The sequence below is a fragment of the Nicotiana tabacum genome, chromosome 13 (assembly GCF_000715075.1).
Source record: "Nicotiana tabacum cultivar K326 chromosome 13, ASM71507v2, whole genome shotgun sequence".
Lineage (NCBI taxonomy): Eukaryota > Viridiplantae > Streptophyta > Magnoliopsida > Solanales > Solanaceae > Nicotiana > Nicotiana tabacum.
This window is the reverse complement of record NC_134092.1, coordinates 100,434,278-100,453,322: the sequence shown is the minus strand read 5'-3', so window position 1 is coordinate 100,453,322 and position 19,045 is coordinate 100,434,278. Positions and strand designations below refer to the sequence as shown.

At 37.5% G+C, this 19,045-nt stretch overlaps 1 protein-coding gene across 1 annotated transcript; it reads left to right on the top strand.

Moving 5' to 3' along the window:
• Positions 1-15,794: 15,794 nt before the first annotated feature.
• Positions 15,795-18,837, top strand: LOC107798853 (uncharacterized). Its single transcript, XM_016621885.2, has 2 exons — positions 15,795-18,501; positions 18,656-18,837. The coding sequence occupies exon 1, from the start codon at positions 16,014-16,016 to the stop codon at positions 18,288-18,290; it is 2,277 nt and encodes a 758-aa protein (XP_016477371.2). The 5' UTR covers positions 15,795-16,013; the 3' UTR covers positions 18,291-18,501; positions 18,656-18,837.
• The last annotated feature ends 208 nt before the right edge of the window (positions 18,838-19,045 follow it).

Sequence of the window (19,045 nt, the reverse complement as noted above, 5' to 3'; positions counted from 1 at the left end):
ATCTCCTGCTGGAATGCAAAAGACTTATTCTCAGAAGGTTAACTTTGATACTAAGAAGACTAATCTGGTGTGCAGATATTGCAAAAAGCCAGGTCATACCATTGAAAAGTGCTACAAGTTGATTGGATATCCTAATAATCCTCCACCTAATAGATTTAGAAAAATTACAGCTTATGCACATGTTTCAGAGTCTCAGAACATGGGCCAAGCAGAGAACTTTGTTGCTAACAATCGAGTTGAACAGTCTGAGTCCAAGAGTCATGGTTTCACAAAAGAACAATACGAACACTTGCTAAATCTGTTTCAACAGACCAAGGTGCCTACACAAGACAACACTATTGTTGGATCTGCTAATTTTGCAGGTTTGTTTCACTATCTTGATGTTAGAAATTATTGTGTCTTTGCTTGCAATTTGTCTAAATTAGATGGTGATCCTTGGATAATAGACTCTAGTGCAACTAATCATGTGACACCTCAGAAATCTCTGTTAATCAATCTTAAACCTTTAACCATTCCTTACTTGGTAATTCTTCCTAATGGTTACAGAGTCAAAGTGACCTGTTCAGGCTCTCTTTGTTTAATTATCTAGTTTTACAAAATATTTTACTTATGCCCTCCTTTAAATACAATTTGATTTCCTTACATCAACTTTTGTTGCAACTCTGTTGTAATGCTCTTTTTTCTCCCTATGATTGTGTTTTATAGGGTCCTTCTCTGAAGAGGCCAATGGTTCTTAGTAAAATCTCTAATGGACTGTACATATTCCAAAGTGACTCTCTTTCATCATCCTACATTCCTGCTCTTTCAACCGGTGATGCTAGTTCTACTGTTTCTGTTAATTCTGATTGTATTTCATCAGTTTCTTCTTCCATACACACTGTAAATACCATTGAAGCAAATAAAATTATTTTCAATTGTGTGAATCCAATTTTTCCTGCTTTTGATTTTGATATGTTTTGGCACCTTAGACTTGGTCACATGCATTTTCATAAAATGAAATCTCTTTCCTACATTAAAGACAAATTGTCTAAGAAACAATCCTTTATTTGTGATGTTTGTCCCATGGTTAGGCAGTAAAGACTTTCTTTCCCTGACAACTCCATTAAATCTACCTCCCCTTTTCAACTTTTACATGTAGATTTGTGGGGACCTTACCATACTCAAACTTACAATGGATTTAGATATTTTTTAACTATAGTAGATATTTTTTTCAGGGCTACTTGGACTCACTTTCTTTCCACCAAATCCAATGCTTTTACTCTATTGAAGTCATTCATATTCCTTGTGCAGAACCAATTCAATTCTTCTGTCAAAACACTTAGATCTGATAATGCATTTGAACTCGGTTCAAGTGCTGAAGTTGTTTCTTTCTTTTCATATCAAGGTATTATACACCAAACTTCTTGTCCACATAGCCCCAACAAAATGGAGTAGTAGAGAGGAAGCATAAACACTTGCTAGAAACTGCTAGGTCTTTGTTATTTCAATCTAATCTACCACTTAAATACTGGGGGGAGGGGGAGGAATGCATTCTTACTGCCACTTACCTCATTAATCGATTTCCTTCTCCCTTGTTACAACATAAAACACCTTATGAACTCCTGTATGGATCACTCCTGCATATGCTCACCTCAAAGTTTTTGGATGTTTGTGTTTTGCTATTGTACCCAAGCCTTATAGGGACAAATTGTCACGACCCAACTTCTCCTTTGTTTGGGTATCTTGATGGCACCTAGTCTTAAGGACTAGGTAAGCCTAACATTAATTGAAACAACAATATTATTTAAATAACATCTAACAACTTGAAATATAAATCTCTTAAAATTTACAATTCCCAAAACCGATAGTACAAGTCATAAGCTCTACAGAGTTTTTTCTAGAAAACTTCTAAATACAATTGTCCAGAAATAAGAATAAACAATGCAAAACGAAAATTTGAAGGTGACTCTGAAGCCTGCGAACGCAGCAGCAGGTTTACCTTGAGTCTCCACAGAAACGACCCACACAACTACTAACGAACAAATACCTGGATCTACATAAAAATATGCAGAAGTATAAAATGAGCACACCACATAGGTGCCCAGTAAGTATCAAGACTAACCTCGGTGGAGTAGTGACGAGGAAACAGTCAAAACACCCACTGGTCTAATAAACTGAACAAGTATAAGTATATGAACAGTAGAAATTTGATATCTACATAAAGACTATGCAATATGGCTCACAATACAGTAATGGCAATAAGAAAAGAAACAACAAGTATCAGTGGAATACCATAAAAATGACAGAGAAAAGTGAATGGAACACAACCTAAATCTGGATTCACAAATATAGCAAGGACAAGTAATAACTCAGCAACTACAACCGCTTTTACATCAGATTTTAGTTATCAAACTCTATGAGGTACCGAACCTCGGACAAATCACAACTCACAGATCTCAATATCTGAACCCTAACACTTGGCATCCTGTGCCCTCATAACACCTCATAACCGCACTGACGACTCACGTGCCAATAGAGCCATTCTCACATAGAAGGCAAGTAAGCAAGGGCGAGTATCTATGCTCAACAATATCAAGAAAACCTCTTATCCGATAAGAGTGTTTAACTACGTGTATGCTTGTGCAAGTGTCTTAACATAGTCCATACCAGGAAATAAGCATAATGAAAAAGAACAGACCGTACGTAGAATATTTTCACACAACTTTCACAAGATAAGCTCACACAGGTAAGTGTACCACTACACAAATATCAACAACAAGAATTCCCCCATGCCATCATAAATCATCACAAATCAATCCCTGACACAACCCACCTTGTCTCGCTACGTGTGCAATAATAAAGTAAGTGCCCGCCTTGTCTCGCCACACGTGCATAACAATGTTCCCACCTTGTCTCGCCACATGCGCAACCCACACACACACACACACACACACACATACATACATATATATATATATATATATATATATATATATATATATATATATATATATATATATATATATATATATATATATATATACACACACACACACACACACACACACACACACACACACACACACACACACGGCAGAAACCTCGTGCAACTCCATAACAATAACCGCACGGCAGAAACCTCGTGCATCACAATAACCACAACTGCACGATAGAAACATCGTGCATCACAACAATAACAACAACAAATGACAATAATACAAAGTACGACAAGTAAATCAACTCAAGAACTTTAAATCATAAAGAAACGGTAGAACCAATTCACAAGGAATAACCACAGTAAAGAATGTTAGGCGTAAAGAGAACAACTCAACAAGGATAAACTGATATGTAGCAACGATCCCACAATATACATTTCAATAACAGGGAAGCTAACACGAGTCAAATAATTCCAAATAAAACAAGTCGACTAAGATATAGGATATCTAAACTTCTTTTATGGTTGAGAAATTACTAAGGATATTCAACAATTCAATTAAGGATAAGTATCGGAAAGATAATCATAACCTCAATTAAGGCTGAACAATTATAGGATGAGATAACAATAATTCCAAATAAATATAAGCAGTTACGAAAGGATAGCATGACAATAGAAAAGGTAAAATCTTCAGTTACGTCAAATAAAAGTCAAATAGGCAATAAGAGTGAATCCTGAAGCAATTAATTCTAATTAAAGCATGTAGAGGTGAAACTAGTAAATAGGAGCTTAATCATATCAAGAACAACTTCATACTCAGTGAATATAAGGACCTAAGAACCTTAAAAGACCAATTTTCCACAAATAGGTCCGAGCACGCACTCGTCACCTCGCGTACATGGACTACAATCAACATAGAAGACTCAAATCCTAAGGGAAAATCCTCAACACAAAGTTTGACAAAATACTTACCTCAAAGAAGACAAACTGATACTCAAAAATGAACTCCTCGGGTGAAATGACCTCCGGACGGCTCAAATCTAATCAAAATAATTTCAAAGCACAAATAAAACTCATAAGAAATTATTCCGGATCATAAAGCTTCAATCTTTATCAAAATCTAAAAATCGGTCCAAAAGTCGACCCCGGAGCCCGCACCTCGGAACCCGACAATTTTTTACAAAACCAGAACACCCATTCCGATATAAGTTCAACCATACTAAAATTATCAAATTCCGATACCTTTTCGTCCCTCACATAATGATTTTTCATTTTGAAAACTTTCTTCAAAAACCAACATTTTCCTCAACTCAAAACACAAATTAAATGATAGAAATGAAGATAAAATCATGGAATATAATAAATTCTAGGTGAAGAACATTTACCCAATCGATTTGCTTGAAAAACCCCTCAAAGAAGCTCACAAAACCAAGGTCCAAAACTCAAAATATGGTGAAAATGGCCAAACCCTCCATTATAACCTTCTGCCAGGGCGTGACCACACCTGTGAGATAATTAGCCGCATCTGCGCAACGTAAGCCTAATATTAATTGAAACAATAACATTATTTAAATAATATCTAACAATTTGAAATAGAAATCTCTTAAAATTTACAATTCCCAAAATCGGTAGTACAAGTCATAAGCTCTACATAGTGTTTGCTAGAAAACTTCTAAATACAACTATCCAGAAATAAGATTAAACAATGAAAAATAAAAACTTGAAGGTGACTCTGAAGCCTGCGAACATATCAGCAGGTTTACCATGAGTCTCCACAGAAACGACCCGCACAGCTACTAACGAACAAATACCTAGATCTACACAAAAATGTGCAGAAGTATAGAATGAGCACACCACAGCGGTACCCAATAAGTATCAAGACTAACCTCGGTGGAGTAGTGACGAGAAAATATTCGAGACACCCACTGGTCTAATAAAAAGAACAAGTATAAGTATATGAACAGTAGAAATTTGATATCTACATAAAGACTATGCAATATGGCTCACAATACAGTAATGGCAATAAGAAAGGAAACAACAAGTATTAGCAGAATACCATAAAAATGACAAAGAAAAGTGAATGGAACACAACCTAAATCTGGAATCACAAATACAGCAAGGACAAGTAATAACTCAGCAACTATAACCTCTTTTACATCAGGTTTTAGTCATCAAACTCTACGAGGTACCGAACCTCGAACAAATCATAACTTATGGGTCTCAATACCTGAACCCTAACACTTGGCATCTTGTGCCCTCATAACACCTCATAACCGCACTGACGACTCACGTGCCAATAGAGCCATTCTCACATAGAAGGCAAGTAAGCAAGGGTGAGCATCTATGCTCAACAATATCAAGAAAAGCTCTTATCCAATAAGAGTGCTTAACTACGTGTATGCTTGTGCAAGTGTCTTAATGTTATGCCCCGCAGTATTACGTCGATGTTACGCTCCGCAGTATTTTATTACGATAATGTTATACATTGTAGTATTGTACGTTGAATTTGTCGTAAGACAATTAAAATCAGTTCAAGGACAAGATTATTTAGAGATTATAAGTATTATGCTATTTCAAGCAAGTGATGAGTAAATTCATGAAGGTGAAAGGGTAAACGAATCAAAGAAAATGAGTTTCGACGAAGTTTGTCATTTTGAGATAAAATACGGTCTGAGCTGTAATACCTGATATTTATGGACTAGTACCATACAAGGTACCACATGACCATGATAGTAAGGTGTATAATGTGTGTTAAAAGTGAGTAGTATTTTAAGTAAGTTGGGATAATTCTTAATTATGTGGATAATTCGGTAATTATGAATTTTTAGTGAGAGATTAATTAAGGTAATTGAGTAATTAAGCATAATATAGATAGGACTAAGTGCTCCTAACGTGGCAGCCAACAAAGTCACAAATATTTGACTCTTAAAATCACATAAAAGGTGGCAAAATGTGGAGAAGTCTTTGGCCAACAAAGCCACAAAGTGGGGGCCTACAAACCTCCGAAATAAGAGATTATTATACATAATTCAAGAGGGAAAAGCTTATGGATGAAGCTTCCAAGAAACCTTGCAACAAATAAAAAGGTGATTATTGTCTTCCTAGTGGTCACGGCAAAGAGGGCATTTGTGACTTAATTGTATGGAGCTTTGCACTTTCAAATATTCTTTTATGGTTATTTGGAGCTTTACTTGTGGAGCCAAAAGTTTTGTAGTACAACAATGCGAATAAAGATTATGACAAACTGTGGATGAAGCTACAACAAAAAAATCCATATGAGATTACGTTATGTAATAGCAACGTGACTTGCAATTCTAAGATAATACGGTACAATCTTTCCCAAGAGTATCATACAGATTTTTTCCTACTCCGATTTTGCCGTCACATGTTTTGTCGCAATTAACGTGTGTTAGAGGGATTGTCAAGAGAATCGACTCAGGTATGTTAAGGCTATCCCTTCTTTCTTTTGGCATGATCAATACGATACAAACGAAACGAGTAAACGCACAACTTTCATAAATGACTCTATTCATAGAAATATTAGGGGTGTCTATATTCTTGATTCCCCATGTGTCTTATTATTCTATCATCTGTTTATGGGTCTCAGAAAATACGTAAGTTGATAATTTTATTTTATGACATTAATCAAAGGCATAATGGTCCTATGACGTTCCGAGAGATTTTATTGACGTATTTCATATGTATTTCATTCATTTATACATGTACATTGACCCATATCCAGATGGCGTTATATACGCGTATATTATATGTATATGAGATATGGGATATGGGATATGGGAAAAGGTTACGGCGTTATATACGCACCACCACCTTATCAGCTGGTATACGTGATGATTTGCCCACAGTGGCCGAGATGATATGATGGGATGCCCTCGCAGGCTTGATGATGTTATGTACGCATATACCTATGCATGGTATGACATTCACACGCATATGCATGGCATTGTAAATATTAATGATTCATAGAGCTATTCGGTCTTACATGTCGAGTCTTTTACTCTATGTTTCTCTTATGTCTATTATTTACTGTTTTTTATTCCTTACATACTCGGTACATTATTTGTATTGACGTCCCTTTTGCCTGGGGACGTTGCGTTTCATACCAGTAGGTCCCGATAGATAGGTCGAGAGTCCTCCAAGTACGCTATCAGCTCAGCGGAAGATGTTGGTGCGCTTCATTTGCTCGGGAGTTGCTATTGGTCAGTATGATTAGGACATGTGTTGATTGGTATGGTGGGGCTCTGTCCCGACCTTTTTGACATTTATGTATCCTTAGAGGCTTGTAGACAAATATCGTGTATGTGAAAGATTGTATGCCTTATCGGCCTACGTTCAGTGTAATTTTGGTCTTATAGGCCCTATGTCACATGTATAAGTTTTTTTTATCAGATTTGATCGTCTTATATTGAGTATTCCCTTATGTTTATTCTGGTTAGCAATGACGGCCCGTTTGGCCCATTTGCCAATGACAGTACGATAAGAATGATATGTAATGTTGGTACTCGGTTGAGTAAGGCACCGAGTGCCCGTCGTGGCCCATCGGTTTGGGTCGTGACACTTAACATAGTCCATACCAGCAAATAAGTAAAATTAAAAAGCACGGACCGCACGTAGAATATTTTCTCACAACTTTTACAAGATAAGCTCACACAGGTAAGTGTATCACTACACAAATATCAATAACAAGAATGCCCTCAGGCCATCACAAATCAATCCCTGACATAGCCCACCTTGTCTCGCCACGTGTGCAATAATAAAGTAAGTGCCCGCCTTGTCTCGCCACACGTGCATAACAATGTTCCCACCTTGTCTCGCCACATGCGCAACTCACATATACATATATATCTTGCCTTGTCACGCCTCATGTGCAAATATAATAATGTTCTCACCTTGTCTCGCCACATGCCCAACCCATATATATATATCTCACCTTGTCACGCCGCATGTGCAAATATCAATAGTAACAATAGCACGGCAGAAACCTCGTGCAACCCCATAACAACAACCGCACGGCAGAAACCTCGTGCATCACAATAATAACAACCGCACGGCAGAAACCTCGTGCATCACCACAATAAGTACAACATCAACAAATGACAATAATACAAAGTACAACAAGTAAATTAACTCAAGAATTTTAAACCACAAAGAAACAGTAGAACCAATTCACAAGGAATAACCATAGTAAAGAATGCTAGGTGTAAAGAGAACAACTCAACAAGGGAAAACTAATATGTAGCAACGATCCCACAATATACATTTCAACAGCAGGGAAGCTAACACGAGTCAAATAATTCCAAATAAAACAAGTCGACTAAGATATAGGATATCTAAACTTCTTTTAAGGTTGAGAAATTACGAAGAATATTCAACAATTCAATTAAGGATAAGCAGCGAAAAGATAATCATAACCTCAATTAAGGCTGAACAATTATAGGATGAGATAATAATTCCAAATAAATATAAGCAGTTATGAAAGGATAGCATGACAATAGAAAAGGTAAAATCTTCAGCTATGTCAAATAAGAGTCAAATAGGCAATAAGAATGAATCCTGAAGCAATTAATTCTAATTAAAACATGTAGAGGTGAAAATAGTAAATAGGAGCTTAATCATATCAAGAACAACTTCATACTCAGTGAATATAAGGACCTAAGAACCCTAAAAGGCTAACTTTCCACAAATAAGTCCGAGCACGCAATCGTCAGCTCGCATACATGGACTACAATCAACATTGAAGACTCAAATCCTAAAGGGAAATTTCCCACACAAGGTTAAGAAAAATACTTACCTCTAAGAAGACAAACTGATACTCAAAAATTAACTTCTCGGGTGAAATGACCTTCGAACGGTTCAAATCTAATCAAAATAACTTCAAACCACAAATAAAACTCATAAAAAACTATTCCGGATCATGAAGCTTCAATCTTTATCAAAATCTAAAAATCGGTCCAAAAATCGACCCCCGGGCCCGCACCTCGGAACCCGATAAATTTTCACAAAACCCAAACACCCATTCCGATATGAGTTCTACCATACTATAATTATCAAATTCCGATACCATTTCGTCCCTCAAATCATGATTTTTCATTTTGAAAACTTTCTTCAAAAACCAACATTTTTCTCAACTCCAAACACAAATTAAATGATAAAAATGAAGATAAAATCGTGAAATATAATAAATTCTAGGTGAAGAACACTTACCCAATTGATTTACTTGAAAAAACCCTCAAAGAAGCTCCCAAAATCGAGGTCCAAAACTCAAAATATGGTAAAAATGGCCAAACCCTCGATCATAACCTTCTGCCCAGGCGTGACCGCACTTGCGAGATAATTAGCCGCATCTGCGCAACCGCAGGTGCACACATCCAAATCGCACTTGCGCTTCCTCTCGCTTTTGCGGAGCCGCTAATGCGCACAAATTCTCCGCATCTGCGGAGCCTGCCAAGTCCAACTATTCTCGCACTTGCGCCTCCACCTTCGCACCTGCGACCATCTCACCTGCGCCCAAGCTCCGCGGGTGCGATTACACCGGAACTCAGACCTCTTCACAACGACGAAAACCATCTGAAACTCGTCCGAAACACACCTCGGGTCCCCGAGACCCCCTCTAAACATACAATCAAGTTCCATAACCTAACACGGACTCGCTCGAGGTCTCAAATCACATCAAACAACGACGAAACTATAAATCGCACTAAGAATCGAACTTATGAACTTTCAAATCTTCCAACTTCTAAAACCCGCGCCGAAATCTATCAAACTAACCTGGAATGATGCCAAATTTTGCAGGAAAGTCCTAAATAACATAACGGAGCTTTTCCAACTCTCGAAAACATATTTCAACCCCGATATCAAAAAGTCCACTTCCGGTCCAAATCTTCAAAAATTTGACTTTCGCCATTTTAAGCCTAAGTCAGCTACAGACCTCAAATTCACAGTCCGGACACGCTCCTAAGTCCAAAATCACCCAACTGAGCTAACGGAACCTACGGAACTCCATTCCGGAGTCTTCTTCATACAGTTCCGACTACGGTCAAAATCCTAGAACTTAAGCTTTCGTTTTAGGGACCAAGTATCCCAAATCACTCTGAATCATCCGGTAACTGAATTCAACCACGCACGCAAGTCAATACACATAATACAAAGCTGCCCATGGCCTTATTCCGAAGAACGGAACTTAAATTTTTAAAACGACCGGTCGGGTCGTTACACAAATTTAAATCAAGGACTATCTCTTGTGTGTTTCTTAGCTATAGCATGACAAAGAAGTCATATAAGTTGTTAAACCTAACAAGGCATAACGTTTTTTTTCAGAGATGTTATATTTCATGAGTCTATTTTTCCATATTCTTTTTATGTTCCTTCTTTTTTCCCTCCTGATGTTTCCCCTCCTACTCCTACTACTCATGTATCTTCTTCCACTCCTCCTCCTTCTGCTCCCACCTCTGATTCGTCTTCCCCAACAGCCTCTGTACGTGCTCCTTTATCTTCACACTCTCCAAAGTTTACTACTTCTCCTATCCCTTTAAGAAGATCTTCCAGGCCCTCAAATCTTTCCACTTATCTTAAAGATTATGTTTTCACTAATGTTTCTGTCTCTAAGGACCCTAAATCTACTTATGGCAATTGTTTGCTTGAGCCACATTTTTATCATCAAGTTGTGGTTCACCCTGCTTGGCAGGATGCCATGTTGAAAGAATTTCAAGGTTTAGAAAAAAATAACACCTGGACCATTATGTCTTTGCCCCCGGTAAAAAGGCTATCTCCTCTAAATGGGTCTATAAAATTAAACAAAGGGCAGATGGTAGTATAGAAAGGCATAAAGCTAGACTTGTTATAAAGGGAGACACCAAACAAGAAGGCGTAGACTTTACTGAAATGTTTTCTCTAGTTGTCAAACTTACAACCATTAAATGTTTGTTGAGTGTTGTTGTTAAGAAGAATTAGGCTATTTTTCAGTTAGATGTTAATAATGCATTTTTGCATTGTGACTTGGATGATGAGGAATACATGAAAGTCTCTCTTGGACTGCAAGTGATTGCTTCTGATCCTTCTGTAAATATAGTTTTCAAGCTTAATAAATCCCTCTATGGCCTTCGACAAGCTTCGAGACCGTGGTATGCAAAGTTGTCCGCTACTCTTCACTCCAAAGGATATATTTTCAGTAAGAATGATTATTCTCTTTTTACTAAATTGTCTGGCTCTTCTCTTACCATTGTGGATGTATATGTAGATGATATTTTGTTAACTGGAGACGATTTGTGTCAAATTATTGCTCTAAAGTAATTTTTGGATGCTCAATTTCGGATTAAGGATTTGGGAGAAGCACATTTTTTCTTGGGGTTGAAGATTATTAAACACCCTCAGGGACTGCTTGTTACTCAACAGAAATTTCTCTTGGGACTTCTTTCTGAATTTAATTATCTTCATGTGAGTCCTGTGGTCTCTCCTTTGGATGTTCATGTTAAATTGTCTGCTGATTCTGGGGATCCCCTTCCTGAACTGTCCTTGTATCGAAAGTTGATTGGGAAGTTGAATTTTCTTCAACACACTAGACTTGATATCTCCTATAGTGTGCAACACCTCAGTCAGTTTATGTCACAATCTCGGATTCCCCATTTTGAAGCTGGTTTACATGTGTTGTGATACTTGGTAGGTACTCCTGATTTAGGTTTGCTGTTCAATAAATCTTCCTCATTTGATTTGCTTGGTTTTTGTGATTCTGATTGGGGAAGTTGTTCTACATCTCGAAAGTCTGTGAGTGATTTCTTATTACAGTTGGGAGTTTGCCCTGTCTCATGGAAATCTAAAAAGTAGGCTACCATTGCTCTTTCTTCAGCTGAAGCCGAATATAGAGCTTTAAGACAACTGGTGGCAGAAATTGTTTGGGTTGTTCGTCTACTTAGTGAGTTTGGGGTTTCATCTTTGTGTTCTGTGAAAATCACTCTGCTATTCACATTGCTCGCAATCCTGTTTTCCATGAACGTACAAAATATATCGAGATAGATTGTCATTTTGTGCATGAAAAGTTCAAATCTGGGCTCATTATCTTACATGTTATTCCTACTAGTTCGCAGTTGGCCGATATCTTTACTAAGGCTTTACCGGGTGTTCACCATTGTACATTCCTTTCCAAGCTTGGACTGGTGGCCCATTTCAGCTTGCGGGGAGGGGGGGGGGGTTGAAGCCCAATCTTTACCTGAGGCCCAGTATGCTCCAGCCCAAAACAGCAAGGCAGACCCACCTTGAAGACCTGGAATACACTTTAAGTTGTAGTAGTATTTATCTTTGTATGTTTAACCATTTTTGTAACATATAGCCTTTATTTCAGTTAGTGTATAAATAGATAGTTTAGGCTAATAGATGAACTGAGAACTCATTTTCATATGGAACCGACTATGTTCAATAAAAAGGTTCTCCCTTTTCTCTCTTTTGGAAGTTAGGGTTCTTTGTCAATTTGATCTTAGATTGCTTCGATTCCTTGAATGTAACAAAGTGTAAGATTTAAGTCAACTAATTTGTGAAACAAAAAGAAGACTCATACAACTCAAGTAAATTGCATGCGGCACAAAATAAAGTTTTCTGTTGGATAAAAGAAAAAATATCAATAATTTGATACAATGATTAATGAGTAATTGATAGATCGATAATTCTGTGCAAAACTTCATTAAAGAGGTAATTAAAAGGTTTGCACTTCTCTTAGAAATGCCAGTTATAGAGGTACAACGACGACAATGCGTAACTTTTATACTTAAAATTATATATTGATTTTTCGTAGAATGATATTTCAATCAACAACAACAACAACAACCCAGTAAAATCTCACTAGTGGGGTATGGGAAGAGTTGTGTGTACACAGACCTTACACCTACCCCGAGGGAGTAGAGATGTTGTTAAGACGAAAAGAGACAATATCATTATCACCAATAGAAATCATAGAAAAATAATATCATGAAAATGAGAAAGTAGATGCAAAGTAAACGCGATAGACAGTACATAGACCCGGCACTATAGTAAACAAAGGAGTAGTAAGACACAACATCGCCATTAGCTAACATCGACAAAAACCCTACAAGATTAGCCTCACAAAGGTACGAGGTAAGGGAGACTCAACTACCTCCTAACCTACAACCTTAATACTCGACCTCCACAACTTCCTATCAAGAGACATGTCCTCAGAAATCTGAAGTCTCGCCATGTCCTGTCTTATCACCTCTCCTCAATACTTCTTAGGTCATTCTCTACCTCTTCTTGTGCCCTCCAAAGTCAGCCGCTCACACCTCCTTACTGGAGTATTTGGGCTTCTTCTTTGTACGTGTCCGAACCATCTGAGCCTCGCTTCCCGCATCTTATCATCAATGGGAGCCACGCCCACATGCTCCCGAATATATTCATTCCTAATCTTATCCATTCTAGTGTGACCGCACATCCACCTCAACATCCTTATTTCTGCTGCTTTTATCTTCTGGATATGTGAGTTCTTAACAGGCCAATACTCAACCCCATACATTATGGCCGGTCTAACCACCGCTTTGTAAAATTTACCTTTGAGTATCGGTGGCAGTCTCTTATCACACAATACTCCAGATGCTAACTTTCACTTCATCCACCCCACCCCAATACGGTGTGTGACATCCTCGTCAATCTCCCCTCCCTCTGGATAACCGACCCAAGGTACTTGAAATTGCCACTACTTGGTATGACCTATGATTCAAGCCTCACTTCCACGACCACTTCCCTCAGTTCAGTGCTGAACCTACACTCTAGGTATTTCGTCTTCGTCCTCCTCAGCTTGAAACCCTTAGACTCAAGGGCCTGTCTTCAGACCTCCAACCTCTCGTTAACACTGGTTCGCGACTCATCAATCAGAACTATGTCATCGGCGAATCGAATGATACTTCAATCATTAAAAGTAAGCATAAGATGATAGGATGAGAAGAAGAAAGCGGACAGAGAAAACATAGGACATATAGGTATAGATAAAATATGAAATTGTAAACCATCGTTGCGTTGTTACAACAATAACAACAACCAAGTAAAATCTCATAAGTGAGGAGTCTGAGGAAGGTAGTGTGTACGCAGACTTTACTCCTGCCCTGATGGAGTAGAGACTAGAGAGGTTATTTTTTATATACCATCGGCTCAAGAAAACGAAAAAGACGAAAAGAGACAATATATCAGTACAATCAACAGAAATCATAGAAATAATAACAACATTATAAGAAACAGAAAATAGTTGAAACGCAATAACAATAATCAGTAAATAAAGCCCGGTATAATAAAAAAAAACTTACATGTGTTATATTTACCAAATCAATAGATACATGATATGTATTTGCAGATAGACTTATTTTACTTAATTATGGTTAACAAATATACATGTTTACCCCATAAAATCAACTAACATATGGTTTGATGTAAATATTCAGCCGCAATTATAAGTATTTACCATTCCTAGTAAGCGTATGGTTAGTGTTTTCCAGTGAGATTCAAGCACGAAAGAGTTTCTTGGAGGTCTCTATGACAGTTGAGATGAAAGTGGGATAACACTGCAATTGATTTCGATATACAAACTTTATTGCTAAATATCTTAACGTATGGTGCCCTATAGTGAAACTAATCTTTCAAGTTTACTTAAATCTTTGTCGACTCACCAATCTAGTAAAATTAATCAGAAGCACCATTTCATATACATAAATTTTAAACAAACTCTACCTTAAAACTGCAATAAAACATAAGCTAGAGGGGAAGAATATTGATCCAACTTTTTGCGGATAAAGTAATTTTTAAGGAAATATTAGTAGTCAATTTTCATAAATAATTGAAAAAATAGATTTTTATGGTTTTATAAGGAAACAACAGATTATGCATATCATTGAAAAAAAAAAGGATAGCAATTAGATCGGTTAATGGTGAAAATTATTAAAAAACTCCAAGTTTTTATTACATGCTTGAGAAAGAGAAGGGAGCACGATCCTTAATCGGAGGTTTCAGGTACGAGCTATGAGTATGAATTTTTTTTAATAGGAAGCGTTTGTTTACACGGCATGAATCCGGATTAATCAGATCTCAATACTATTACTGAATACTGGAAAAAAAAAAAAAAAAAAAAGGGTACAACAGTCTCAGAACAATAATGTTTCATGCCTTCACACGCTCGCCTACAGATAATAAAGGGTATCTTTAAAGGGACATCAACAGGGAATTTCAAAAAGAGAGATGAAAAGAAAGGAAAAGAAAAAGTTGTCTACTTTAGTTTTACACTTCTCCGGGCAGTAGCAAACACCTTTTTGCTTCTCTCTCTCTCTTTTCCATTTGGTGTCGTCTTTTTTAATCCAAAGAGGTATTTCCGTGTTAAATGACATTATTACCCCCATTTGATCACTCAATTTATATGGTCGAAATGACACTAGGTAGCCACTTTAATGGGTTCTTTAAAATACAGTCATAATTTACAATTTATTTATAATTTAGTTAGATGATCAAGCTTCAGACCTGCTTCTTCTTGTGCTTCGTCTCCATACTGCTAAAAGTTGATACTTACATTTAAATAAATTAGATAACTTTTCAGAAAAAAATTTTGAAGTTTAGATTTATGTAGTTGGTCAAATAATATTTTGTCAAAGTACTGAAGCTAGAAACAATGTCTAAATGATAATAACCAATAATATATAGAGTCTAGAGAGAGTATATTTATTATATATCAAATTTTGTATTTTGCACTTAAAGATTTGCGAAAGCCCAAGCAAATTGGAAAAATGATGATAAAAGGGTAGTATGGTACTTTTGACTGTGTAGAAAATATAGAGGAGTGTGCCTCGATAAAATATGAGGGCGCCCTTAAAAAAAAAAGGAAACAAGAAACAAGAAAGAATGTTGGTTCTCTAGTGGCGACTCTCAACGAAGTACCTACTTTCAGCTTAGTCTCTATCTTCACTACTGATTCCTTTCACACTCACCCTGTAACCCTCTCTTAGGGACCCCCATTTCCCCTTTCCCTTTCCCTAGCACCCCCAACAAACACACACACGCGCACAAACAAAAACACATTTCACAAATCTTCTCATTTTCTTCTATGGCAGAAACATGGGGTTCAGTTTTTGAGCCTTGTAGAACCTCTCATTTGCTCAAAGTTTCATTCTTTTTACTCTTTTTCTTGTTTTTTCCTTTCTTGAACCCATTTTCCTCTGCATTCGCTGCTTCTTTTGATGGTAAATCAAAAGGGGTTGTGAATCTTGAAGCTGTAAATGGTAGTACTGGACTTGACCCAAATGACATGGCTATGCTTTTGCTGTTCAAGTTACAGCTCCAAGATTCTTCTCAGAGCTTATCAAGCTGGGATGTTAATGTTCCTGTTTCAAACTGGACCGGTGTGACCCGGTCCAACCAGACCGGCCGGGTCACTGGACTCAACCTCTCCCGGTTCAACTTGTCTGGCCAGGTTCATACTTGTTTGTGTAATCTCACTTTTCTTGAAACCCTTGTGTTGTCTCACAACAGCCTCAACAGTTCAATACCATCTTGTTTGTGGAAGTTGTGGAGCCTTAGGACTTTTGATCTTAGCTATAATTTGTTCGCTGGTGAAATTCCTAATACATTTGCATCCATTAGCCAGTTAATCGAACTTGACCTTAGTCATAACATGTTGAGTGGTGAAATTCCAATGTGGATAGGGAATTTCTCAATGACACTTGAGAATCTTAACTTGGGTTTTAACAGTTTTCATGGAGATATACCTAAGAGCTTGTTAAACTTGATGTCATTGAAATATCTGGACTTGTCCCACAATAATTTGATAGGAAATGTAGGTGATTTTTGCCAAGCGTTGGTCTCACTTAACCTCGAGTCAAATTTGTTATCGGGTACTTTGCCTTGTCTATATGCTTCGAGGGAATCACTCACGGTTCTCAATTTAGCGAATAATTCGATTCTTGGTGGCATACCAACATGTATCTCTAGTCTTGGTAGTTTGACACAGCTCAATTTGTCACATAATGAGTTGCGATATGGTATTTCGCCAAGATTGGTTTTTTCGGAGAAGCTGTGTGTGTTGGACTTGAGTTATAATGAGTTATCTGGGAAGATTCCAAGTAGGATCGTCGAGGCATCAGAGAAGTCTGGACTTCTACTTCTTGACCTGTCAAACAATCAATTCTCTGGTGATATTCCTGTAACAATAACAGAATTAAAGAGTTTGCAAGCATTGTTTCTCTCTTACAATCTTCTTGTGGGCGAAATACCAGAAAGGATTGGTAATTTGACCTATTTACAGGTGATTGATCTCTCACATAACCTCCTCACTGGGTCGATTCCTGTGAACATCGTCGGTTGTTTCCAACTACTGGCACTGATACTAAACAATAATAATCTTTCTGGGGAAATTCAGCCTGTGCTTGACGCGTTGGATAGTCTAAAGATATTTGATATAGGAAACAACATGATTTCGGGTGAGATCCCACTGACATTGGCAGGGTGCAAGTCTTTGGAAGTTGTTGACTTGAGCTCTAATAATCTCTCGGGATCTTTAAATGATGCGATAACCAAATGGTCGAACCTCAAGTTCCTCTCCCTTGCTCGGAACAAGTTCAGTGGATCTCTGCCAAGTTGGCTGTTTACATTTCAGGCTATTCATACTTTAGATTTTTCTGGAAATAAATTTTCAGGCTATATACCAGATGGTAACTTTAACACTAGTCCAAATTTCTACAATGGCGACGCTAGAAAAACCATTCCTGCAGTACTGTCAATTTCAGCTCGAAGACTAGACGTCAAACTCTCCCTTGTTGCTGATGAAACTAGTTTGAGCTTCAACTATAATCTCACAACCACAATTGGAATTGATCTGTCTGACAACTTGCTTCATGGCGAAATTCCAGAGGGTCTGCTCGGGTTACATGGTTTGGAATACCTTAATTTGTCATATAATTTTCTTGATGGTCCAGTTCCGGGGAGTTTAGAGAAGCTGCAGAAGTTAAAGGCTCTTGATTTGTCACATAATTCTTTATCTGGTCACATCCCTGAAAACATTACTGTCCTCCGAAATTTGACAGTTTTAAATCTGTCATATAATTGCTTCTCTGGTGTTATTCCCACAAAGCAAGGTTATTCGAAATTTCCAGGAGCATTTGCTGGTAATCCGAACCTATGCATGGAATCATCTGGTAATGGCTGTCAGAAAACTTTTCCAGTAGAGCCAGGGAAGAAATTTAAAGAAGAAATGGAAGAGGGACCATTATCAGTTTGGGTTTACTGTATAAGTGCTTTAGTTAGCTTCTATGTTGGTGTTGTTGCTCTATTTTGTTCATCTCGAGCAAGAAACTACATTCTGCAGACAAAAAGTTTAGCAGATTGAAAGTGATGAGAGATCATTGTACAGTAACTTACGAATTGTATCATATAGCAGCTGCTTTCAAGCTTTATCTTGTTTACTAACCAGCCATTTTTTTATTAGTTTTAACTCTGGACTATGAAGGGGAGCCTTGGCGTAACTGGTAAAGTCGATGTCATGTGATCAGGATGTCACGGGTTCGAGTCGTGGAAACAGCCTCTTGCAAAAATGCAGGGTAAGGTTGTGTACAATATATCCTTATGGTCTGGTCCTTCCTTGGATCCCGCGCATGGCGGGAGCTTAGTGCACCGGGCTGGCTTACTATGGTTCATGTTGGTTTAGTTGAATGTGATCTTTCAAGCATGTCTGAGAACAGTTTGCTCTTACAGGTTTTATCAAGAAATCGGCGAGATACAGGTGTCACTGACCCATAGTTTCTCTTTGAACTTTATATTTAGAATTTTGTGTGTTAAATGCACATGGAATCTTAGAGCTCTCAGAGTTGTAGTGTCATTTGAAGCAAAAATCGAAGTATGCAAAGTTCTATGAAAACCCAGGGGGTTGATTAAAGGTATGCAAAAGTATTCTATTTGATGAGTAGAAATATTTTATTTACTCCTGATTCCAGTCACTTTAACTTGTGATAGAAGATTTTCAGAATTCATTCTGCAATTTTATCATTTGTTGCAAGCACCATAAGAAAGACATCTTATTTGCTTCCGAATTTACTGGCCCGACTAATCTGAATTCACACTGGTTAAATCCAGTAAAAGGATAAC